This window comes from Ovis canadensis, chromosome 5 (genome assembly GCF_042477335.2).
Source record: "Ovis canadensis isolate MfBH-ARS-UI-01 breed Bighorn chromosome 5, ARS-UI_OviCan_v2, whole genome shotgun sequence".
NCBI lineage: Eukaryota > Metazoa > Chordata > Mammalia > Artiodactyla > Bovidae > Ovis > Ovis canadensis.
This window is the reverse complement of record NC_091249.1, coordinates 22250535-22276910: the sequence shown is the minus strand read 5'-3', so window position 1 is coordinate 22276910 and position 26376 is coordinate 22250535. Positions and strand designations below refer to the sequence as shown.

General features: G+C 48.2%; 1 protein-coding gene across 3 annotated transcripts in view; it reads left to right on the top strand.

Annotated features, from left to right (window-relative positions):
- The first annotated feature begins 7200 nt into the window (after positions 1–7200).
- The window catches only part of CYP4F22 (cytochrome P450 family 4 subfamily F member 22), a 36768-nt gene continuing 17592 nt past the window's right edge, over positions 7201–26376 (top strand). Inside the window, exons 1-3 of one of the 3 annotated variants that reach the window (XM_069589187.1) lie at positions 7201–7328; positions 19727–19949; positions 23250–23394. In XM_069589187.1, the coding sequence (XP_069445288.1) occupies positions 19728–19949; positions 23250–23394 (367 nt within the window). In that variant the 5' untranslated portion in view covers positions 7201–7328; position 19727. Of the gene's footprint in view, positions 7329–19461; positions 19635–19726; positions 19950–23249; positions 23395–26376 lie in introns of those variants that run through there. The other 2 variants (XM_069589186.1, XR_011256937.1) reach the window with 2 other exon arrangements.

Genomic DNA, 26376 nt, shown 5'->3' with positions numbered 1-26376 from the left:
ACAGTATATTAAAAAGCAGAGATATCACTTTGCCAACAAAGGTCTGTCTAGGCAAAGCAATGGTTTTTCCAGTAGTCATGTACAGATGTGAGAGTTGGACCATAAAGAAAGCTGAATGTCAAAGAATAGATGCTTCAAATTGTGTTGCTGGAGAAGGGTCTTGAGAGTCTCCTGGGCAAGGAGATCAAACCAGTCAGTCCTAAAGGAAATCAACCCTGAATATTCATTGGAAGGACTGATGCTGAAGCTGCAGCTCCAATACTCTGGCCACCTGATGTGAAGAGCTGACTCACTGGAAAAGACCCTGATGCTGAGAAAGATTGAGGGCAGGAGGAGAAGGGGGAGGAGGAGGAGGAGGAGGAGATGGGTGGATGGCATCACTGACTCAATGAACATGAATTTGAGCAAACTCCAGGACATAATGCAGGACAGGAAAGCCTGGCATGCTGCAGCCTATGGGTGCGCAAGGAGCTGGACATGACTTAGCTAGTGAACAATAATAAAAATTAATCACTTAAAAGTGTACAATTCAGTGGCCATAGTATATTCACAAATATTTTGTGGCCATCACTTCAGTCTAGTTCCAAAATTTTTCATCACCCCAAAAAGGAGATCTTATATCCATCCCCTGTTTGGTATTGACTCCTTATTGCCCCTCCATCAAGCCCCCGGTAACCACTAATCAGCTTTCTGTCTCTATGGATTTACCTATTCTTGGACGTTTCATATAAGTGGAATCGTACAGTGCATGGCCTTTCCTGTCTGACTCCTTTCATTTGGCATAGTTGTTTCAAGGTTCATCACGCTGTCAATGAATCAATGCTTCTTTGTTCTTTTTAAAAAATTTATTTATTTTTAATTGAAGGATAATCATAATATTGTGTTGGTTTCTGCCATACATCAACATAGGTCTACACATGTCCCCTCCCTCTGGAGCCTCCTTCCTTCTTCCCACCCCATCCCACCCATCGTGGTTGTCACAGAGCCCTTGTTTGTGTTCTCTGCGTCATAGAGCAAGTTCCTCCTGGCTATCTATGTTACATATGTTAGTGTATATGTTCAATGCCACTCTCTCCGTTTGTCCCACTCTCTCCTTCCTAGCTGAGTAATGCTCCATCGTACAAATACTCCATAATTGTTTATCCATTCATCCACTGATGGACACGTGGATTGTTGCCACCTCCTGACTACTGTAAATAATGCTGCTATAAACATATATATTCATATGTCTGTGTGAGTCCCTGTTTTCAGTTCTTTGGGGCATATGCTTAGAAGTGGAACTTGGTTCATATGGTAATTTTATTCCTCTAAAAAGGAATGCCCAAACGTTTTCCCATGGTGGTTGCATCACCTTACATCCCCATTATCAGTCCATGAGGAAAGCTCTCTTCTTTTCACCTCTGCCCCTTAAAGTCTGCTGTGGGCTTCTGGAGCCCTTTCCCGTACCAAGCCACGCTTCACCTTTACTCACTTCCAGGTGTCTTTCTGGCACCATCTCCCTAGTCCGATCACTGCCTCCACTTCCTCCCCTCCTACTCGGACTTGTCTGTTGAGCCTGGCTGAGGACTCTGGTGACTTGGTAACCACACAGTCCTGACTCTTGTCAGTGGCTGGGCCTCTTGACCTCTGGCACAGGGGATGCTGCTTCTTACCTGGCTTCCTCCACTTTCCCGATGTGACCTCCAGCTCCATGGCTCTGCCTGTCATCTTTCTGAACACAGCTGTGAGCAACACTTCTTCTTCCATCCTCTTCTCAGTCCAACTGCTGGAGTAATATCAGTGACACATCACGTTGGCATCTACTGCCTTCCAAATACAGGTGAGTCACAGACACACTGCTCATGATAGTTCTTGCTGCCTCCTGGGTGTCTGCATGCATGACCAAGAGCTCTTTTTCAGACTCAAGGTAAGTCAGGGTGTCTCACCCTTGGCACTGCTGACATTTGGGGCCAGATCGTTCTCTGCTGTGGGGGACAGCCTTTGTATCATAGGATGCTGAACAGCATCCCTGGTCTCCACCCACTAGATTGATCCCTGTAGCACCTCCCACTCTGCAGTCTGCCCAAAGTGTCTTCAGACATTGCCAAATGTTCTCTGGGGAAACAATCTGTCCCAGTTGAGAACTGCTGCTGCTGCTGCTAAGTCGCTTCATTCGTGTCCGACTCTGTGCGACCCCATAGACGGCAGCCAACCAGGCTCCCCCGTCCCTGGGATTCTCCAGGCCAGAACACTGGAGTGGGTTGCCATTTCCTTCTAAGATAGCCCAAATCAATCCTGAAACTTGTGCTGACACTTTTCCAGCCCATGCTCTGTACCACGCATGGCACTGAGGACACTGCAAACGCCGTCTCATCTCCTGGTCATTGCCTGTATTTTATCTGTCCAGGGATGGAGCACCACAGGGATCATGTGACTTGCCTGAGGTCGCACAGCCAGGAAGCCTACTCTCACTGCTTCCGCATCCCCTGGCCTCTCAGCTTGCTCCTCCTTCCTTGCCTCCATCTCTCAGGGCAGAAAAGCTGGGCTGACACCCTCTCCTCTCCTCCTCAGTCCCCTAGAAACCCATATCCCGTGGGGCACCAGTGAGGACACTCACCAGTGACAGCCTTGAGGGGTGGGATGGGATGGGAATTGGGAGGGAGGCTCAGGAGGGAGGAGTCACACATATACCTATGGCTGATTCATGTTGATTTACGGTAGAAACCAACACAATACTGTGATTATCCTCCAATTAAAAGTAAAATTAAATAATAAAAAAGCTCCAATGTGCTGTAAAACAAACCAACTGGGAATTTCCTAGTGGTCCAGTGGTTAGGACTCCACACTCTCACTGCCAAGGGCTGAGGTTCAATCCCTGGTCAGGGAGCTAAAATCTCACAAGCCACAGAGCCAGCACAGACAAAAAAAAAAGATTAAAAACAACAGCAACAATAACCAGGGCTTCCCTGGTGGCTCCCTGGCAAAGAATCTGCCTGACAATGCAATAGACAAGTGTTTGACTCCTGATCCGGGAACATCCCACGTACCACGGAGCAGCCAAGCCTGTGCCAGACGACTGCTGGGCCACACTCTGGAGCCCGGGAGCCAGAACTACTGAAGCCAGAGCGCCTACAGCCTGTGCTCCACAATGGAGCAGACACTCAGTGAGAAGCCGGTGTCAAACAGTTAGAGAGGAGCCCCCTGGGCTGCAATTAGAGAAGAGCCTGTGCCGCAGTGCACCCAGCACAGCCAAAACAAACAAACATTAAACAAAACAACCAATGGAGGGCTTCTTCCCTGTTCCAGTACCATCTGCGGCTCCCCATCGCTCACCAGGTCAACCCTCAGGCACTCGGACGGGACGCCTCCAGCCTGCCTGTCGCTCACACCCCAAGGCCAGGGAAACCCACCTGCCCAGCCACCTCCTCCGGTGTCTCTGTGCTGAAGCCCCACCCCCTCTCCCGCACCTGTTGAAATCCAACCTCTCCCTGAAGTCCTGGCTCAGATGTCACATCCCTCACGTTGCCTCCTCTGGCCTCCCTTCCGCCTCCTCCTAGCCACAAAGCTTCAATTATTTGTATATCCTCTCCTTCACCTCGAAACACTACCCCCTCCCACTCTCGCCACCTACTGAGAACTTCATGAAAATGACAGAGAAAGAAATCACCCACATTTACCACCCTCTGCGGCAAGTGGTGCATCTTACGTTTGTTCTAGAATTCTCTTCTTCAAGTTTTGAGCCCTCTGCCTCTTTCTGGAATTTGGGAAAGACCAGTGCCCTAATTTTTCCAAAACTCAAATTCAGGGATTTTCAGCCTCCTCCTTTGTCTTCATCTTAATCCAGACAGATGGTTTTGGATTCTGAAATTTCAGCCATTCACAATCACCTGTCACCATTTTTGCCCAGACTAGGTCTTACCTTTCTATTACTTAATGGTTTTCTCTCAGTGCTTTTCCTTTTAAGCCTTATTTATTTTAAGCAAAATTCATACTGCTGTTATTACACACATGAGACTAGGGATTTAATGTTCAGGCTAAGTGTATTTTTTCTTCTACATATGAAAACAAATCTCTCATTTAATATAAATACATAAAATAGAAAATGAATAGAAAATGTTCCTCTATGTGACATATAAAATTACCAGGCTTGAAAAAAAGACACAGATGTTTTGGACTCAGAGGGAGAGGGAGAGAGAGAGGGTGGGATGATTTGGGAGAATGGCATTGTAACATGTATACTATCATGTAAGAATCGAATCGCCAGTCTATGTCCGATGCAGGATACAGCATGCTTGGGGCTGGTGCACGGTGATGACCCAGAGAGATGTTATGGGGAGGGAGGGGGGAGGGGGGTTCATGTTTGGGAACGCATGTACACCCGTGGTGGAGTCATGTCAATGTATGACAAAACCAATACAGTATTGTAAAGTAAAATAAAGTAAAAATAAAAATTTATTAAAAAAAATAAAATTACCAGGCTTGAGTTCAGGTTCTTTTTCAGCATGAGCCAGCTGTTCTCCTTGCTTGGCTCTGCAACAAACCTTTCTCTGCCTAAAATAAAATAAAATAAAAAGAAGACTAGTAGACTGAATAGCTAAGGATACTTGTATCATGCTTTGGAAACCAGTCAGAGTAATTTCTGTAAGGTTCAGACTTGTAAAAATTCATTCATTCATTCATTCACTGAAAGTGTATTCTTTTCCTAGCTTGCTTTAAGTATATTGACAAATAAAACTTGTGTATATTCAGGATGTTCAATGTGATTTGACATTTATTCTCATTATTCAGATTTTAGCTGGAAAACTGATACCTTTTCTACCTCATGGTAAAACCCTGTGTTATATCCCTTTACTGGTGGAAATATCTGTATCTATTTCCCCCACTTGAATCTCAGTTCCGTGAGGACAGATATTTGGTCTGTTTTATTCTCTGCCATATTCCCAGCTCTAAAACAATGCTTAGAATACAGTGGGTACTTCACTGTTGTATGGACTAATTCTGAGCCAATGGCTGCTCAGCTCAGCACTGGCTAGTCTTGGGGCGGGGGGGCACTCTTCAGAAGACCCCAATCTCAAGGAGAGACAGAGCCAAGCTAAAGTGGGACCTGCACGTGGACCGGGTAGGGAAGTCTTGGCTGTCTCTGAATCAGGACGTGGAATTAGCAATCAGGAGTTGCTGGTGAGGGAGAAGGCTGGAAGCTTCCCAGTGGTTAATAATAGCAGTCAGCGCTTACATAGTACTTCAGTTCAGTTCAGTTCAGTCGCTCAGTCATGTCCGACTCTTTGCGACACCATGAATCGCAGCACACCAGGCCTCCCTGTCCATCACCAACTCTGGGAGTTCACTCAAACTCACGTCCATCCAGTCCGTGATGCCATCCAGCCATCTCATCCTCTGTCGTCCCCTTCTCCTCCTGCCCCCAATCCCTCCCAGCATCAGAGTCTTTTCTAATGAGTCAACTCTTCGCATGAGGTGGCCAAAGTATTGGAGTTTCAGCTTTAGTATCAGTCCTTCCAAAGAACACCCAGGGCTGATCTCCTTTAGAATGGACTGGTTGGATCTCCTTGCAATCCAAGGGTAAAACAAAAGTGCTCCTTACACCTTGAAACAGGGTTTCTCAACCTGAGCCTTGTTGACTTTCTCTGCTGTGAGAGGTTCTCCGATGTGGGCATCGTAGGGTGTTTAGCAGCATCCCTGGCCTCTACTCACAAGATGCCAATAGTACCCCAGCTCCCAGATGTGATGATCAAATGTATCTCCAGACATTGCCAAAGGTGTCTAAGGAGCAGGGGTGGGGGGTGGGGGGTGGGCGGCAGAATTGCCTTGGGTGTGAACAGCTTCCCTAAAGCATTCTGACAACCTTCTGAGGTGGACATATAGTAAGTGAAGAAGCCATTTGAACTCTTCCTTCAGAGTTCACAGTCTACCACTGTGCTATACAGCTTTGCATTTGACCTTGGTCCCTGGCTCTGTCTTCTGAGAGTCCAGCACTGCTCTGGGCCTGCTTCATCTCTTGGCCCTTCCACCAGGCTAACCAGACCTCCTGCCTCATCAGCCCCCTGAGCCGGGACTGGCTCACTTGATCCTCACTAAGTCTGTAACTGCATCCAGAACTTATTTTTATTTGATAAATCAAAAGGCTTCAGAATAGTGGTCCTCTGGGGGAGGAAATCTGAACGTCTTTGCCCTTTCTTCAATTTCGTTATGGTTTACTATAGTTTTAACTCTGGAGCTCATTAAAAGGGCATCATTATTTTCTCATAGCTTCAGGCTTCTCTGTTTGACCTGGTCTTTGCCTGAATCTGGACAGTCTTGAGGGGAGATGTCTCCCCTCGAGCCTGCAGCCTGTGCCTCAGGTTCCCTAGATGGCCCTGAAATAAGAGCTTGGGCCTTTGCTCTCCAGGGTTTTTTCTCCCCCCTTTGACAGATAGTTTTGGGCATCCAGTATGTGCAAGTACATTTGCTTTGCCCTGGGGAGACTGTGGGGAGCTGGAGACCACCTGTGAGTCCTCCTATCTGCCTGCCCTCTTGCCCAGGTCAGATCAGGCAATGGTGTGTGCAAGTCTGGAGGCTGCCTGACTCCATCTGGGCACATCTGGAGCAGGCGGGCTGGCCAAGGACAACATCCTAGCTGGAGGAGTCAAGGTGGCTGGCAGGAGACAGGTGGAGTGGGAGGAGCAGAAAAAGTCTGTGGTGCCTGTTGAATCTGGAAATCTTCCTGATGGCAGACCCCCCAGCGGGTGGGCTGGACTCGAGATCCAGAGGGAGAAGGAGAGCTGGCTCCCAAGGGCTGTTGGAGTTTGAGGATTTCTGAGGATCCCAGAGGAGGGTCCTGGGGGCCTGCGGGTGCTGGCTTAGGGACCCCAGTTCCAGCTTGGGAGCAGGCCCTGGATTGGGGGCCATGAGGGGTGCTGGTGTGGGCGGTGGGTCCTAGAGAGTGGTCCAGAGGGGAATAAAGGCGCCAAAGGCAGTCAGGGTGGCAGGAAGCCTGATGGTTTTGGGCCTCTGGGTTAAGTCTGTCTCTTCACCTGTCTCTTTCTCTATCTCAGCATCTTGTTCTCCGTCTTTCCACTTATCACTCTCTCTCACTGGGGCCTCTCCGTGTCTTTCCCTTTCTGCTCCTGTCCACGCCTCCATGTCTCCACGTCTCTCGTTTTCTCCCATCTCTGGGGCCCCGCAGCGGTCCCCGCCCAGAGGCTGTTGAGATCGGGGGGCGTGCCCGGGGCGGGCCTCCCGTCCGGCCGGCTGGCAGGGCGGCTTAAAGGGCTGGGTTGCCTGACTGCGCGGTCAGAGCCGAGGTTGCGGTTCAGGCAGATCCGGATCGAGGGCCGGAGGCCGAGACCCGCAGGGTGAGTGCGTGTCGGGAGGGGCGGGCTGTAACCTAAGAGGGGCGGCAGCCCGGCGCGGTAACCCGAGGTGCACCAGCTTTCGGGCTGGTACCGCGGGTGCGAGCGGCTGCGCGCGGCGGCTGGCGGGGCACCGCAGGCCCCAGGGATCCCCAGGACCAAAGACGGGACTGCCTGTAAGGGACTCTGGTGCGTGTGTGTGTGTGTGTGTGTGTGTGTGTGTGTCTGTGTGTCTGTGTGTATCCCCGACCGTATCTCTGACCGTCTGTGCATCTGTGAGAAGTTTCTCCTGTTGTGAGCCTAGGAGTCCTGGATACATGCTTCTCTCCGGGTTTCCGTGCAGACCCAGATCTTAAGAAGGCACGGACTCCTCATCAGGTCATCGTAGACGCATCCAAGCCCAGCCGGATGACGCCTCCTTAAGACTGAGTGGGGTCACCGGGATCTCACTTCACCCTGTCTTAAAGGGAAGCCTGCACGCCGCTGGTGAGCTTTAGGCTTGTGGTCCCACCTAGGTCACACACCTTGCAGGCATAGAGCCTCCAAGAGCCCCTCTATGAAAAGAAGATGCCTGCCTGGGTCCCCACAGTTGGCTGTGAGGATTGTGTGAGGTCCTGCTAACGTTCCCAGCTGATGTCTGTCGTGTGATGAAGAAATAATGTTCCGTTGTGTCCCAGGGGTCAGAACTGGCCCGCTTGGACCACAGGGTGGCTAGCCAGCTGGAAGCACCGCAAGGCAACTGAGGCCCATCAGCTGATAAGTCTCAGGCTGGAGGTAGGAGGGAAACAGTTGAGGAGCTGGGATTTGAACAAACCAGCCCTGGCTGACCCCCAAATCCTGGGTACTTTCTGATGGCTGCCGCCTCTCGGTATAGCCCAGCTTGGGTTTCGGAGCAGTAACATTAGATCCAGGCTGGTGTCCCGCCGTGACCTGAGTTTGTATCTGCAGAGGTGCTTGGATGACTCTGGGGACATTCAGAGAACGGGACTCCATTTCTCCTCCCTAGTAAGATGTGGGCATGATTCTCTAAATCCTCGAATGGCAGGGCAACAATAATGAATGAGATGGCAGTACCAACCGCCATGAGAGATACCTTTGATCAAGGACTTCTTGTCCTTGATCAGGCACTGAGCTGAGCCGATTAAAAATCGTGGAAATGTCATCTCAGCCCCAGGAGGTGGGTAATACGGTTCCTGTCTTTTGGATGAGGAAATGACGGCTCCAAGAGGTGTACGGACACTCCCCTGAGGTCACACAGCTATGAGGCAGAGCTTCATGGAGTCCTTTTCAAGGTGCACATCCAAGTATGGTCACTCTGGATGGACAGAGACAATTGCAGCCCTGGAATGAGCTAGATTACTGGTGTCTTTTAAGCTTCTTTTTCTGTCAGGATTTCCTTTGGGCCAAAGTAACTGCAAGCAAATGCCTACAATATGTACAAAGCTGTGTTGAGACTCCCCGACTTCACACCCGGAACTGCCAACTTGGCCCTGCCCTCATAACTGCCCCCTGAATCTCTTTCTCAGAACCCCAGAAATTTGAGGGTAGGCCCCCTTCTGGCTCATACCATCTGGGGCTTGGCACTTTGGAAAAATAAGATTTGTGCCTGGGATAGCCCTTTGGCGTAGAGGGGGGTCACAGGGACAGACTGTATTGACTACAGGCTGCGAGACAGGATGGAGAGCAGGGCTGGGATGTGAGGTATTGGGGCCAGCCAGTGTTGGGTACTTGTTTGTCAGGCCACCTTGTGGGTGGGGGCAGAGGTAGGATGCGTAGTACCTGTGGTTTAAGGAGAGGCAGACATGGTTTCTGGTGGGTCGGGGTCCACATTGCTGCATTCCTTCTCAGGAGTCCGCATGCCTTGAATGACGAGTCCCCGTTTGCAGGCTGGGCTAACCTGACAAACCAGCACTCCGTGGGCGTGGGCTGGCTTTGGAGCCAGTCGCTGGCATCTCCATCTCCAGATAATGACTGCCCAAGTAGGGTGGGCGGGGTCACCTCTGCCAGGGCAGGTCTGCTGAAGGCCTTTCTTGGCTTCTGGGATGAGACTGGGGGCTGGCGCAGATCGGAACAGGCATGCCAGCTTCCCACATGGTCTTGAGAGTGTCAGCTTTGAATTTTTCTCACTTCCATAAAATGCTAACAGAAATAAGAATAATGGCTGAAATTTGAAGAATAATGCCCGCTATGTGCCAAGCCTTATCTCACTGAAGTGTTCCAAACATCCTTAAGGGGTAGGTCCTGTTGTTATTAACCATTTTACAGATTGGAAAATGGAAGCCAAGGATGGGGACTGGGCCCCCTCCAGGCTGCTTAACTGGGGAGGGGCAGAGCTGTGATTTGAACCCAAAATGCATTTTGAAGGATAATGCAACCCCCTAACACCTCTTCATTTTATTTTTTATTTTTTTTAGTTGAAGTACAATATATATACCAGAAAGTGCACATTCTAGAACTGGTGTTTCCTCACAGTGAACCCCCACATGTCACCAACACCCATATTAAGAAAAGGAATAGCTGCCTGCATCCCCAAACATGCTTCTCTGTTCTTTTTTATATTCATTTTGATTATGGTTTATCATAGGATATTGAATATAGTTCAATGTGCTATCAATTAATTTTTCTTAAAAATAGAGAATTATATTTTTATTTTTAAAATTTAATTTATTTCTTTTTAAATAGAGGGTAATTGCTTTACAATGTTGTGTTGGTTTCTGCGATACATCATTACGAATCAGCCAAAGGTGTATGTATGTCCCTTCCATCTTGAACCTCCCTCCCACCTTGCACCCCATCCCTACCATCTAGGTTGTCACAGAGCGCACCAGGTTGAACACCCTCTTATAATTTCTCATTAGCTCTCTGTTTTATGTTTGGTAATATATGTATTTCAATGCTCCCCTCTCAATTCTAGACTTTACCTTTTAGAGCAGTGTTAGGTTTAAGGAAAAATTACCCAGAAAGTACAGAGCTCCAACACCTGCCCCCCGCAACCCCCTTGTTATTAACATCTCCCATCAGCATGGTGCATTTGTTACAATTGATGAACCAATATTAGAACATTATTACTAACCAAAGTCCACAGTTTAAAGTAGAGTTCATTCTTTGGGTTGTACAATTCACTAATTTTCACAGTTAAAATATTTTTGAGTGGTCAGTATGTGCTCAGTTCAGTTTAGTTGCTCAGTCATGTCTTGCTCTTTGCGACACCATGTACTGTAGCACGCCAGGCCTCCCTGTCCATCACCAACTCCTGGAGTTTACCCAGACTCATGTCCATTGAGTCAGTGATGCCACCCAACCATCTCATCCTCTGTCATCCCCTTTTCCTCCTGCCTTCAATCTTTCCCAACATCAGGGTCTTTTCAAATGAGTCAGTTCTTTGCATCAGGTGACCGAAGTATTGGAGTTTCAGCTTCAGCATCAGTCCTTCCAATGAATATTCAGACTGGTCTCCTTTAGGATGGACTGGTTGGATCTCCTTGTAGTCCAAGGGACTCTCAAGAGTCTTCTCCAACACCACAGTTCAAAAGTGTCAGTTCTTTAGTGCTCAGCTTTCTTTATAGTCCAACTCTCACATCTGCACATGACTATTAGAAAAATCATAGCTTTGACTAGATGGACATTTTTTGGTAAATTTATGTCTCTGCTTTTTACTATGCTGTCTAGGTTGGTCGTAACTTTTCTTCCAAAGAGCAAGCATCTTTTAATTTCATAGCTGCAGTCACCATCTGCAGTGATTTTTGAAGCCCCAAAAGATAAAGTCTGTCACTGTTTCCATTGTTTCCCCATCTATTTGCCATGAAGTGATGGGATCAGATGCCATGATCTTAGTTTTCTGAAAGTTGAGTTTTAAGCCAACTTTTTCACTCTCCTCTTTCACTTTCCAGGAGGCTTTTAAGTTCTTCTTCGCTTTCAGCCATAAGGGTGGTGTCATCTGCATATCTCAGGTTATTGATATTTTCTCCTGGCAATCTTGATTCCAGCCTGTGCTTCATCCAGCCCAGTGTTTCTCATGATGTACTCTGCATAGAAGTTAAATAAGCAGGGTGACAATATACAGCCTTGACGTACCCCTTTCATGATTTGGAACCAGTCTGTTGTTCCATGTCCAGTTCTGACTGTTGCCTCCTGACCTGCATACAGATTTCTCAGGAGGCAGGTTGGGTGGTCTGGTATTTCCATCTCTTTCAGAATTTTCCACAGTTTATTATGATCCACACAGTCGAAGGCTTTGGCATAAAGGCTCTCAATAAAGCAGAAGTAGATGTTTGCTTCTACTACTGCTACTTTAATATGTGCTCAGGGTATAGAAAGTCAGAAAGGCCCCCCAGGCTGGAGAAGGAAAGATAAATCTCTCTTTCAGTCCCGCTCCCAGTTCTGCCAGTTTCCTTCCAGGAGCAGCCACCATGATAAATTTCTCATGGGTCCTCAAACTTTGTATTGCACTTAAAAAATTGAGGCAAAAGTCATCTAATATAAAATAACTAAAAATGCCTTTGTGTTTAGTTAGGCATTTATTTGGCTGTGCTGGGTCTTAGTTGCCGGACACAGGATCTTCGATCTTCATTGCAATGTGCAGGATGTTTTCGCTGCAGCAGATGAAATCTAGTTCCCCATCTGGGGATTGAACCTGGGGCCCCTAGCATTGGGAGCTTGGAGTCTTAGCCACTGGACCACCAGGGAAGTCCCTAAAATAACTACTTTAAAGGGAACAATCCAGTGGCATTTAGTATCAATACATTCACAGTGTTGTGCAATCATTGCATATATCTATTTCCAAAACATTCTCATCAGCCTGAAAGGAGACCCCATACGCATTAGCCGTCACTTCCCCTTCCCCACCCCCAGCCCCTGGCAACCATGAATCTGCTTCCTGTCTCTATGGATTTACCTACTCTGGATATCTCATATAAGTTGGGTTCTACAATACGCGGGCTTTTGTGTCTTCCTTCTTTCACTCAGCATGATATTTCTGAGGTTCATCCATGTTGTAGTACGTGTCAGTGCTTCATTCCTTTATGTGGCTGAATAATATTACACTGTATAGATAGATCCACTATATGATATTTATCCACCATCAATTGATGGACATTTGGGTTGCTCCCATCTTTTGGTGGTTATGAAGTGTTGCTATGAATATTTGTACACAAGTATCTAAGTCACTGTTTTCAATTCTTTTGGCTATACACTTCGGGCTTCCCTGATAGCTCAGTTGGTAAAGAATCTGTCTGCGATGCTGGAGATGCTGGTTCGATTCCTGGGTCTGGAAGCTCTACTGGAGAAAGGATAGGCTACCCACTCCAGTATTCTTGGGCTTCCCTTGTGGCTCAGCTGGTAAAGAATCCACCTGCAGTGTGGGAGACCTGGGTTCAATTTCTGGGTTGGGAAGATCCCCTGAGGAAGGGAAAGGCTACCCACTCCAGTATTCTGGCCTGGAGAATTCCACTGATTCTATAGTCCATGGGGTCACAAACAGTCAGACACAACTGAGTGACTTTCAGTTCACTAGGAGTGGAATTGCCGGGTCATCGGGTGATTCTGTATTTAACTTTTTGTGAGACTACCAAACTGTTTCCTACAGCAGCTGCAGCACCTCAAAACTTTTTGTAGCACCTTCTTTTGGGGGAGGGGCATTGGACAGAAGTGCTCTTGTTTGAGGAACCCAGCTGAAAAAAGTAGAGGAATTCCTCAATGCACCCATTTATTGAGCTATTCCCATTAGCATCAGATAGACCTCTTTATTTTATTCCCATTATGTGGATGAGAATGTTGAGGCTCCCAGGGTGAGAACCAGTTGGGGATTCACAGCATGTATGTTTTTTTCTGCTAGGAGTAGAGCTGATGTCTGCCCTGGGAAAGACTGCAGCCTGTACCTGGCCTGGGGGATGATGAAGTAGGCACAGGGTTTCTCTGGTCCTGCCTTTCCAGCAACCCACCTGGAGCAGGGACCGTTTTTCCAGGGATCATGCTTTATCTTGTTCCAATTTCTTCCCATTTCAATTCAGGAAGACATTTTGTTGGTTGGGATAACAGCTGGGATTTTCCTGGGTGGAGGAGGGGGCTTTTGCTGCAACTCCACTAAAGAACCCCACAATTTCCTCTGAGGGTTACTAGAAAGATGGAAGACATGTCTGACTGTGAAAGCCACCACATACAGCAGGTACTCATCAATTCTGTCAAGAACAAAGGATGGGAGGTGGATGACTGCAGTAAAATGAACTGTTAGGGGCAGAGCTGGGCCTGGAGGGTGAGGGGAAGCCAGCATGGGCAGAGCTGGGGGAAAGACATGCCAGGTGGAGGGAACAGCATGTGCAAAGGCTCAGAGGTAGGAATGGACTTGGCCTGTGGCTGCTGTGGCCAGAGTTGAGTGAGTCACGGGGAAAGTGGTGGGAGGCACAATTGGAGGAGGTCAGTAGGGGCAGACCATACAGGGCCCTGGGATCCATGGAAAGGAGCCTGAATTATTTTCAGAGTAAAATAGGGGGAGCATAGGAGGAAGGGGAAAGTCATGTCTGATTTAATTTTAGAAACAGCCCCTGGCTGCTGTGTGAATAGACTGCTGGCAGCCAAGGAGGGAACTCAGGGGACCAATGGGAGGAGGCTACCACAGTGGTGACACAGGTTGGAAAGATGGAGATGGAGAAAAATGAATGGAAGTGAAGGATGTTTAGGGTGGAGATGATGACGGATTGGATGGAGGAAGGAGGGAGGTAGGAGGTGAGGTGAATCTGAGGGTCTAGGGCGGTACTTTTGGGGGAATATCCAGGAGTTGGCTGGACCTATTGCGGGGGGGGGGTCGTCACTGAGACACGGGAGGGACTTCAGAGATGGGTCTTGGCGGCCAGGGGAGGGGTTGAAAGTCTCAGGAGGTGTGCACAGAAGGTGAGGAGAGGACGACCCAGGCCCAAGCTCTAAGGAAAACCAGCATTTACAAACTGAGTGAGGAAAACAGGGGCCAGGTCCAAAACAGATTGAGAAGGGGAATCTTTGTGGCTGAGGTGGAGAATGCACAGGGTTCACCTCCCAAAGGGCTTTGGATGCCAGGGTTGGTGAGTAGGGAGCTAAAGATAGAGTTAGACCAAGGGCATGACAAGCCTTTAGAAAGGGTGTGTGTATGGTGGCTGGGATGGGAGGCAGACTGCAACCAGGTGTTAGATGTGGCCCAGGTGGCCTGTTGGCTGACTATATGTATATATATATAACCTTTTATTGAAATATAGTTACTTTAAGGCTTCCCAGGTGGCACAGTGGTAAAGAATCTGCATGCCAAGCAGAAGACACAAGAGATGAGGGTTTGATCCCTGGGTGGAGAAGATTCCCCTGGAGAAGGAACTGGCAACCCACCCCAGTATTCTTGCCTGGAAAATTCTGTGGACAGAGGAGTCTGGTGGGCTACAGTCCATGGTATTGCAGAGAGTTGGACAGGACTTAGTGGCTAAACCACCACCATAGTTACTTTACAATGTTGCGTTAGCTTCTGCTGTACAGCAAAGTGAATCAGTTATATTGATACATATATGTCGATCCACTCTTTTTAAAATTCTTTTCCCATGTAGGTCATTACAGAGCATTGAGTAGAGTTCCCTGTGATATACAGTAGGTCCTTCTAAGTTATCTATTGTGTATGCAGTAGTGTGTATATGTCAGTTCCAATGTTTCAGTTTATCCCACCCCCCTTCCCTCTTTGGTGTCCATCATTGTTCTTGTTCAATCATGGTGTCGTATCTGACTCTGCGACCTCATAGACTGTAGCATGCCAGGCTTCCCTGTCTTTCACTATCTCCTGGAATTTGCTCAGACTCAGGTCCATTGCATTGGTGATGCCATCCAACCATCTCATCCTCTGTCACTCCCTTCTCCTGCCCTCAATCTTTCTCAGCATCAGAATTCTTTTCCAATGAGTTGGCTCTTCACACCAGGTTGCAAAAGTATTGGAGTATCGTATTGGAGCTTCAGCTGATGTCCATAGCTGAATATATTGAATCCACACCCCACCCCCAGGAGTCTTGGACCTGCCAGGATGGTGACTTTGACCCCAGCGTTCCACTCAAGACTACACACAGGAGTGGTCAAACCTGATGGGCTCAGAGATCATCTCTTACAGCCACCCCCACTTCCAGGTGGGGGAACTTGGGGTGACAGTTAAAGCCAGGCAGTGGGAGATTCAGTATTAGAACCCAGCTGCTTACAGTGTGTGTGTAAGTGTGTGTGAGTGTGTGTGTGAATGTGCACGTGCACGTGTGTGTGAGTGTGTGTATGAGTGTGTCTGTGTGTGTGTGCACGCACATGTGTAGTAAGAAAGACCCCTTTTCCCCCCCTAGGTTCCTCTTTTCAATCTGGCCTTTGTGAAGGCCTCTCAGATATTCCTCCCCTGAAAGGCCTTCCTGGACCACTGCTGGATATGACTGAAGCAACTTAGCATGCATGTACTCAACCACTAGCTGGCTTCCTTGTATCACTGGGAAAAATCATTAACCAGTGAAATCAGTAAAGAAATAAATACCCATGGATCCTTCCTGCGGAGCAAGTCACCTCCAGTCGTCCATGGGAGTGGTGGACCACATTAGTGGCCCTAATTTAGAGCTTGTGCCTGGGACTTGTGACTCAGAGCTCTCTGTGTTTCATTAGAGAGGGTTGCTTACTCCCCACCCCTCCCTCTTTCCCTTCTTCTCTACCTCCTCAGCCTTCCAGAGGACATATTACCTACATCAGTCTGTCTGTATTTTTAAAACAAAAATTTTTTGATTCTGACCATTTTTAAAGTCTTTATTGAATTTGTTACAAAATTGCATGTGTGTGTGTATGCTCAATTGTGTCTGACTCTTTGCGACCCTTTGGACTGTAGCCCACCATGCTCCTCTGTCCATGGGATTTTCCAGGCAAAAATATTGGAGCCAGTTGCCATGCCCTCCTCCAGGGGATCTTCCCAACACAGGGATCAAACCGGCATCTCCTGTGCTTCCTGCATTACAGGTGGATTCTTTACCTACTGAGCCATCGCGGAAGCCCCTGTTACAACATTGCTTCTGTTTCCTGTTTGGGTTTTTTGACTATGAGGCATGTGAGATCTTAGGCCCCTGACCAGGGACTGAACCTGCACCCCATGTGTTGGAAGACAAAGTCTTAACCACTGGGCTGCCAGGGAAGTCCTTGTCTGTATTTTTGAAAGGAATTTTAATTGAAGTAAAATGCACAAAACATTTACCATCTTAATCATTTTAAGTGTATAGTTCAGTGGTATTAAGTACATTCACATCGTGGTGCAATCATCATCACCAGCCATCTCCTGAACTTTTACATCTTCCCTAGTTAAAACCCTGGATCTATTAAACACTAACTTTCTGTTCCCTCCCCCAGGCTCTGGCAACCATCATCCTATATTCTGTGTCTATGAATTTGACCCCACAGGGAACCTCATTTGAGGATATCATACATTATTTGCCCTTCTGTGTCTGGCTTTCTTCCTTTAGCATAATGTCATCAAGGTTCATTGATGTTATATCACATGTGACAATTTCCTTCCTTTTAAAGGCTGCATAATATTCTACTGTGAGGTTTTCAGGTGGTGCTAGAGGTAAAGAACCTGCCTGCCAATGCAGGAGACATAAATGATTACGATTCAATCCCCGGGCTGGGAAGATCCTCTGGAGAAGGGCATGGCAACCCTCTCCAGTATTCTTGCCAGGAGAATTCCATGGACAGAGGAGCCTGGCGGGCTATGGTCCATGGAGTCACAAAGATGGGACATGACTAAAGAGACAGCACACACACATGCAATATTCTGCTGTATGAGTGGACCACATTAAAAAAAAAAAACACAGTTTGTTTTGTGTTTGGGTATGGCCAATTAACAGTGTTGTGACCGTTTCAGGTGAACAGGGAAGGGATTCAGTCATACATACAATGTATCCCTTCTCTCCCAACTCCCCTCCCATCCAGGGTGCCACATAACATTATGAGCAGAGTTCCATGTACTACCCAGTAGGTCCCTGTTGGTTGTCCATTTTAAATACAGCAGAGTGTACATGTGAATGGACCACAGTTTATTTATCCATTCTTTCACTGACAGATGCTTGGGTTGCTTCCACTTTTTGCCTATTGTGAACAGTTCCTTCGTGAACATGAGTGTACATATATCTATCTGAGTCTCTGCTTTCACTTCTTTTGAGGATCTACCCAGAAGTCGGATTGCTAGAACATATGGTAATTCTACGTTTAATTTTTTTTGAGGAACAACCATAATGTTCTCCATTTTCCATTCCCTCCGGCAATGCATAGGTTTCCAATTTCTTCACATCCTTGCAAACACTTTGGCTGGTGGAAGAGCCAGTCAGTCAGAGCCCCTAGTGGGGGGCACCCCTGGCAGAGGTGGGGGAGGTTGAGGACACAGGTGAGAACTTGCACTGAAGGGTTCCTTTGGCAGTGTTGTCCAAGGAGGTAGGAGCACAGAGGGAACCTTTGGCTCATAGGACAGAGTGGAAGAGATTGATGAGAGCAGGACTTGAGCATTTTCAGCAATCTCCTTGGTGTTGTCTGAGATCCATGGGCCCTCAAACGTGATTGAAGTTGGCCTTGGTGGGGGATTCAGGGGACCTCTGCCTGCTCCCTGTCTCCCTTGAATTAGAGGCACTGAGCTTGAATTGTCTGGACAATGGAAAGAATGATAGGACCTGCCTCCAAGGATTGCATTAAGGTTCCAAGAAATGAGGCACCACCCAGATGGCACACAGTACGTGCTCCATACCTGCTCACTGTTACTAATATTACTGCTACCCACCCACTCTGCTTTGGGTTCTTCAGGGCAAGGATCTGAGTGCAAGTAGTTTATTTGAGAAGTGATCATAGAAAAGACCAGTAAGCGGGGAGGAAGTGAACCCCAAAGAATTGCAAACAGGGACTCAAACACATACCTATACACCCATGGTCATAGCAGCACACATCACAGTAGCCAGAAAGGTGGAAACAGGGAATGCTTCCCTGGTGGTCCAGGGGTTAAGACTCTGCTTCCAATGTAGCGGGCAAGGGTTCGATCCCGGTGGGGGAACTAAGATGCTACCTGTGTGGCCAAAATGAAACAAAATAAAACAGAAACCATGCTAAATGTCCAACAGTTGAATGGATAAACAAAATGTGCTACATTCTTACAAAGAACTATTACTAGCTGCTGCTGCTGCTGCTGCTGCTGCTGCTGCTGCTGCATCACTTTAGTCGTGTCCGACTCTGTGCGACCCCATGGATGGCAGCCTACCAGACTCCCCCATCCCTGGGATTCTCCAGGCAAGAACGCTGGAGTGGGTTGCCATTTCCTTCTCCAATGCATGAAAGTGAAACGTCAAAGTGAAGTCGCTCAGTCGTGTCCGACTCTTAGCGACCCCATGGACTGCAGCCCACCAGGCTCCTCCGTCCATGGGATTTTTCCAGGCAAGAGTATTGCTAGCAGTACAAGAAATGAAGCACTGATACATGTTACAAGGTAATGACCTTTGAAAACATTGTGCTGAGTGAACGGAGCTACAAAAGATTAAAAGGTTGCAGTGTTTGATTCCATTTATATGAAATGTCCAGAACAGATAAAGTCGTAGAGGCAAAAAGAGAGAGAGACAGAGAGAGAGAGAGAGAGAGAGAGAGAGAGAGAGAGAGAGAGAGAGAGTAGTGATTGCCAGGTGTGGGGGGAGGGGAGAGTGGACTGCTGATGGGGACGGGGTCTCCTTTTGGGGTAATGGAAGTGTCTCGGGACTAGGTTAGAAGTGATGGTTGCATAGCGCTGTGAATGCCAGTGACTTGCTCGCTTTAAAATGGTTCATTTTATATCATTTAGATTTCACTTCAATTAAAAGATGAAGAGAGAAGTAAGACAGGGGAAAGGAGGCAGCTTAAAAAGAAAGTTTTTTCTCGTGGGGAGCTGGAGTCCTTCTGGAGAACCTTAGTAACACACGTAGAACCACATATCGGTCTTTGCACCAGAAAGAAAGAGCTGGAGCTCGTTAGTCATTGGTTAAGACTCATCAGCAAAGCTCATCAGTCATTGGTTGAGACTCATCAGCAATGCTCATCAGTCATTGGTTGAGAGCTCCTTTCAGAAGGGAGGAGGGGAGGGAGTTTGTTTTAATTTTCTAACACTCTGGCCAGCTGTGCACTGGCAGAGGCGTCAGGAAGGATACTCTGTAAAGTTAAGGCTGAGGGCATATGGAGGGGCCAACTGGGTAGCTCCTCCTCCTTGGGGGAGGAAGCGTCCTTGGCGCCTGGGACTTACATGTATTAAAGTGCCAGGCATATCATGCTTGGCTCCACAGCTTGGCTCCACAGGTATACACACCTCCACAGGGTGTGTATGGCACACCCATGCCGGAGGGTGGTTCCCACTTTCACTGACCCCCATCCTGTGTGTCCCCCCGCAGGATGCTGCCCATCACAGAGCAACTGCTGCACCTCCTGGGGTTGGAGAAGACGGCGTTCCGTTTGTATGCTGTGTCCGGGCTCCTTCTCACCCTGCTCTTCTTCCTCTTCCGTCTGCTGCTGCAGTTCCTGAGGCTCTGCTGGGGTTTCTATATCACCTGCCGCCGACTACGCTGCTTCCCCCAGCCACCCCGGCGCAACTGGCTGCTGGGCCACCTGGGCATGGTGGGTGTGGCTGGGCAGGTGGGCCGGGCGGGCCAGGGCAGGTACAGGTATTCAGTAAGGATGATGGCACTGCTGGCTTCCCTTATCCCCTCAAGAATCTGGCTGGAGCCATGAACAGACCCATTTTACAGGATCTGAGTGAGACTGAGGTTCAGAGAGGGCAAGCAGTTTACCCAAGGTCACACAGCTTTGACGAGGCAGAGCTGACTCTAAGGTTCTCTCTATAATTCCGGGCTATTGCTATAGCAACAGGCACCAGTGCTTATGAAATCCCAAGGGAGGGAGAGTGGGAGGTATCCTTGTAGATTTCATTGCTTCACCTGTCCCCCAGTGTGGTTTCACAAACTCTCTCATCCTCTTTAATGCTGTGGTCCCAGGTGAGGATTTCAGCCCTTTTCTTTCTTTTCTTTTTTAAAAAAAAATCATCCAATATGAAGTTTCTTTTTTTTTTAATATAAATCTTTTCTTATTTCACATATATATTCTGAGTATTAGTTCAGGCACTTTATAAATATTTACTCATTTAGTCCTCTTGACAGTTCTAGAAGGTAGGTCCAGCAACTGTCTCCTTTTTTTTTTTCCCTTCTGGAGAATACTGTGGCACAGAGAGGTTAGGTTGAGTAGCTGGTCCTTGGCCACACAGCTCGTGAGTGGCAGAGTCTGGGTTCAAACCCATGCTGTCTGGTCCCAGCACACCTGATCTTAGCTCTCTACCCTTGCCCGTCTGTCTTCTGGATGAGAAAGGCTGGACTTTTCTAAATAGGCTTCAGAGGTTGTAAGAGAGAAATTCAGATCCCTGAGGGTGCCGAGACTGTGGGGGGCCCCAGAGTCCAGCCCCTATTTCCCTGCTGGACTCACCTGGTTCCCCTTCCAGCCCTAAATGAAGCTGAGGGACAGTTGTGGGGATCTTCCGAGTGAAAGCCTTATGCTGAACTTGGAGGCCTTTGGGGAGGCAGTTTGGGGCGGTGGTCATCAGCATGGACTTGCCTGTCTCGACCATGAGCTGCCTGTGTGACCCTGAGAAGCTTCTTCTCCTCCCTGTACTTCATCTGCATTGTGGAAATAGGATCATCCCCGATAACCCCATGAGAGTGTTCCAATGATTCTTGAAGTTGTTTCTGTGGCATGCTTGGTGCTGGGCCTGCTCCACAGAGGTGGGTGTCTGCACTTCACCCCGGGGTCCTGCAGAGACTGAAAGGAGCAAGTGATTCTAGATGTCTTTTAGATACTGCTTGGAGTGAGTGTCTCAGGAGAAGGAAGGAGGAAACGCATGTCCATTCAATAGTGCAAAATACATTTATTTTACTCAGTTTTGGGAATTACCTTCCTGGAGCCAGCACTCACCAAGTTTTGCCTCTTTGTACCTGAATCATCTCCCTCTCTTCTGTTCTCCGAGCCCTGCTCAGGCCTTCTTTCCCCTCTTCTGCTGTTCCATGGTCCAGACTCCTTCCCGGGCTCCTGCCTTCATTCTCACCCTTCTGGTTCATGCCTCATCCAGGCTCCAGAAAGATTCTTGAATCCCACCGTGTTCCTTCCCTGCTCACACACCCTCCAAGGCTCCCCACTGCTGTCCTGAGAAACTCCTAACTCCTCAGCTGGAGTTCAAGTCCCTTTAGACTCTAACGCTCACCCTCCTCACCTGTTCCGCTGTCTCCCTCTGGTCTCATAGAATGACTTTCTGCTCCATGAACAAACTCTGACTTTCCACCTCCATGACCTTTGCCAAAGCTGCCCTCTGCCCAGAACATCTTTTCCTGTCAGATGAACTTCTGCTCATTCGCCATGCCCCATATCCAGCCTTACTCCAGGAAGCCCTCCGGCATGCTGGTGGTGCTGAAAGTGGCGGCCAGGCCCTGCTGCCACAGGTGGTAGGCCAGGGCCAGCTCTGAAGTTCAGCCTCGATCCCATGGGCCCATCCTGGGGCCGAGCGATCTGGATGCCATAGTCTCCCTTGGGTGTGGACAGGCTCAGGGCTGAACTTGATCCAGAAGGAGAGGCAGAAACCAGAGACAAGTCATTCATTGATTCATTCTTCAATTTCTGGACCCTGTCATTCACCAGGCACTGGGTTAGGTCTTTTGTGTTTGAGCTCTCCCAGTTCTCATAGCTTATGAAATAAGGATGGACCTGTCCGACATTTTGGATTTGATATTTGAGGCTCAAAGAGGTCAAGTGACTAGCCCAAGGTCACACAGTGTCTGAGGATGGGTTTTAGCTCAGATCCACCTGATGCTGAGCCTGAAGAGCTCTGCCTCATAGAGCATGTTGGTTAAGAGCAGGTGTTTTGGAGCTTGGGGGGCCTGGGTTCAAATCCTGCCTTCACCACTGTGGCAGGTGATGCCACAGTCTGTTCACATTTCTCTGCCCATTTCTGGCTGCAAGGGGCTGACTTGCCTGAGTTCTAGGCCTTTCTCTAGCTGTAACCCACTCTGCCCGGGTGGATTGTTAGCTTGTGAATTAATGCCCCAGGATAGCCCTCAGTCGGTGACTATGGGACTAAAGGAGCTGGTATAAAAACATCCCTGCCCCCTCACCCTCAAATGGTTGGTGGGTTGACCCTGAGATGGATGTCCCCCCAGAGGTCCCTAGTGGGAATGAGCCCCAGTTGCCCATGGGGATAATTCCCTTGATGACTCTTTACTGGCTGCCTTTTCTGTCTATCTCACTCCCCCTCTCCTCACCCATGTTCTGGGGGATTACCCTCCCAAGTAAACTGCTTGCTCTAGAACCCTTGTCTTTCTGCTTCTAGGGGAGCCCGCACGAAGACAATCCCTTACTCACCTGTAACTTGACACAAGTCATTTGACCCTACTGAGTAAAGTAAAATGGGGGAAATAGTAGCAACTACATCATAGGGTTTTTGTGTGGGTTGAACATATGAATATATGAAAAATGCCCATGGCAATGCCCAACACTGCAAGGCATGTGTATGTGTTAGAACAATGCCAGTAATATTTTATCACAAACAGAAATACTCGATAAATGCTAATCATTAGCGTTATTGTGTTTGCTGTTACTGCTTTTATTTCTTGAGCACCAGCCATGTGTCAAGCCCTGTGCTAGGATTCTTTCATGTTGCTGTTTCATAAATTGTCTCAATTGTCCTCAGAAGGGGAGTTGATTCCCCCCGCCCCAGTTTTCAGCTGAGGGAATGGAGGCTCACTGGGGTGCAGCTGACTGCCTACAATCACACAGCCCTTCCTGGCTTCTTTTGAGGGCAGAGGAAGTGGTAGGAGGGGAGGGCCAAGGGAAACCAGGGCTGGGAACCATCTCACTACCTTTCTGTACCACCACCTGCAGTATCTCCCAAATGAGAGAGGCCTCCAAGATGAGAAGAAGGTGCTAGACAACATGCACCACGTGATCCTCGTGTGGCTAGGGCCCGTCCTGCCACTCGTGGTTCTGGTACACCCTGACTACATCAAGCCCCTGGTGGGCGCCTCAGGTAGGTGGGCTGGGCCTCTGATTGATGAGTGAACCCTCAACTCCCATGGCCTACCTGGGTTTCTAAGCAGGTGGGCTATCCAGAGGAAAGGCCATTTGAGTAGGGCTTTGAAGTATGAATAGGAGTTTACCAGAGCTGACTCAGCAACACAGATTATGAAGACAGCAAGGGAAAAGAGGTGACAATATCTAAAAGTCCCAGGAACTTTGACAGGCTGTTTACTTCTCAAAGTCAGAGCAAACATGTTCAGATAGGCAGTTGTTTTGCCCAAGCTTTTGTTAAATGGTTGTTGCTTAATTTTAAGCCACGGCACTCCCATCACTTGGATTCTGACACTCCCACTGTGGCTATCCAAATCTGCAGCCTGTTCTGTTAACGTAGGCTGACTGGTGGAGAGGGAAATGTAGAAAGATTGCCTCTCCCGTCTGCATTCCACATCCATCCCAGGGTTAGGATTCCCAAGTGTTCCTGGGGAGCTCTTGCTCAGCCTTCATCACGCAGCTTGAATAACCCCCTCCTCCTGGAAACCTCCCTTGATTCCCCATACAGACCATAGCTCTTTCCTCTGAACTCTTCCAGTCTCACTCCTAACCATTTAGGGCAGAGTTATCTGTGTCCAGCATTGTATCTTCCTCATAAGTGAGTCTCTAGGCCCCCAAGGTGGCCTCGCATGTACCTGGGCATCTCCAGAGGCATCAGGGGATGTTTGAGAGAGGAGGGATGGGAAATTAAGAGCTCCAGGAATTTTAAGCCCTCTGGCTTCAGCTTTGGCCTCTGCAAACACACGTCTGGAGACCACCTTCAAGGTGGCCCCCTGGGGCCACGAAGGCGAAAGAGGCTGTCATTCAGTTCTTCTCAGCTCTGCCCTTCTCCTGCTTCGGGGTCCCCCACTGTTGCATGTGTGAGGGAGTGCGCTCAGTTGCTCAGTCGTGTCTGACTCTTTGCAATTCCATGGACTGTAGCCCGCCAGGGTCCTCTGTCCATGGGGTTTCCTCTTCCAGGGGATTGAACCCACATCTCCCATTGGCAGGTGGGTTATTTACCACTGTGCCACCGGAGAAGCCTCTTGTAGGGGAATAACCATCCCCATAGAACAAAGAGGGAAACCCAGACTCTGCAGGGCTGGGGGGCAATGACACTTCCAAGGGATGGACACCAAGTTGTGGAAAAGAGGCCTGGACCAGGACTTGTGTGGGTTGGGTTTGAATCCAGGCTGGAGCACGCACGTGCTGTGTGACCCAGTGATTTATTTAGCTTCTCAGGGCTTCAGCTTCTGATCTATTAAATGGGGCAGCTGTGAAGACTCAGTAAGATAGTGTTGCGTAAGTCCTAAATAAGGCTTTCTTCTCTTCTGCCTTTAAAAAATTTTATCTTAATTGGAGGATAATTGCTTTATAATATTGTGTTGGTTTCTGCCATAGATCAACATGAATCTGCCTTTTACATCTTTTTTTTTTCCTTTCTTTCCCACTCCCCCTCCCTATCAACTCAGAGCATCTGTTTTCTGAAGGTCATCCTGCATGATTGTGCAAATAGACCAGGAAGTAGAGCCCCTATCCTAAGCTTAGCACTTTATGGGACTTTCCCAGAGGTCCAGCGGTTAAGACTCCACCCTCCGATGCAGGGGGCGTGGCTTCAATCCCTAGTCAGGGAAGAAAGTTTCCACATGCAGTGGAGAGCAGCCAAAAGTAAACAAAGGAAAAATTAAGCTTAGCACTTTAGCCAATGCTCAGGTCTTTTCCCTTCCTCTCCCTTCTCGCCTCTCAGGACTGGCAGGAAATCTTTTGCCTCCCCAACAGGAGGAGCCGGATGGGAGACTGCATCTCAGGGAGGGAGGGGCTGTGAGTCAGGAGAAGCAGCCTGGAGTCAGGGCTCCTGGCCCCAGGGTGTCTGGGCCCCTCTGTGCCTGCCTATCTCATATTGGACAGGCCTGGCCCCAAGTCTTAGATGCCAATGTCTAGGGACCACATCTGGTGGGGTGGAGAGGGGCTTGCTCTTCTGGTCTTAAAACCACACCTGATGGACTCTGGGAAAGGCATGGCTCCTCCTTGAACCTCTGTTTCTTTATCTTCCAAGAGATGTTTGTGATAGAGAGAGAAGGTGGGAAAAATGCTCTCTAGAATAACAAAGCAGGATATATAGCCATATAATTGTAGCTTTGTTTTTATATACTCATTTCTAAAATTGAGCTGAAATCACATACTGTATAATTACTTACTTTAAAGTGGAAGGTATTTAGTGTGTTCATAGTTGTGCAACCATCCACCCTCCCTAGTTTCAAAACCTTTTCATCACCCCATAAAACACCCCATAAAACACCCCATAGCCATGAAGTTGTCATCTCTCATTCCTTTCTCTTTTTGGCCCCTGGTACATACTTTCTATCCCCATGGACTTTCTTTTCTGGACATATCATAAGAAAGGAGTTATACAACATGTGGTCTTTTGTAACTGACTTCTTTTATGCTGAATAATGTTTTTTGAGGTTCAGCCACATGGTAGCAATGACTAAGACTTCATTCCTTTTTTAAGGCTGAGTAATATTTCATTGATGGATATATGGATATACCACCTTTGTTTATCCATTCATCTGCTGATAAACATCTGGGTTGTTCTGCCTTTTGACTGTTATGAATAAGGGTGCTATGAACATACGTGTACAAGTTTTAGACATATGCTTTCATTTCTCTTGGGCAGGTACCTAGTTGTAGAATTGCGGGGTCATATGGGGCTTTCCAGGTGGCTCGGTGGAGAATCCACCTGCCAATGCAGAAGACACAGGAGACACGAGTTTAATCCCTGGGTCAGGAAGATTCCCTGGAGAAGGAAGTGGCAACCCACTTCAGTATTCTTGGCTGAAAATCCCATGGACAGAGGAGCCAGGGGGGTTGCAGACCATGGGGTCACAAAGAATCAGACACGATGAAGCATGCATGTATGCTTATGGGAATTCTATGTTTAACTTTTCAGGGAGCCACCAAA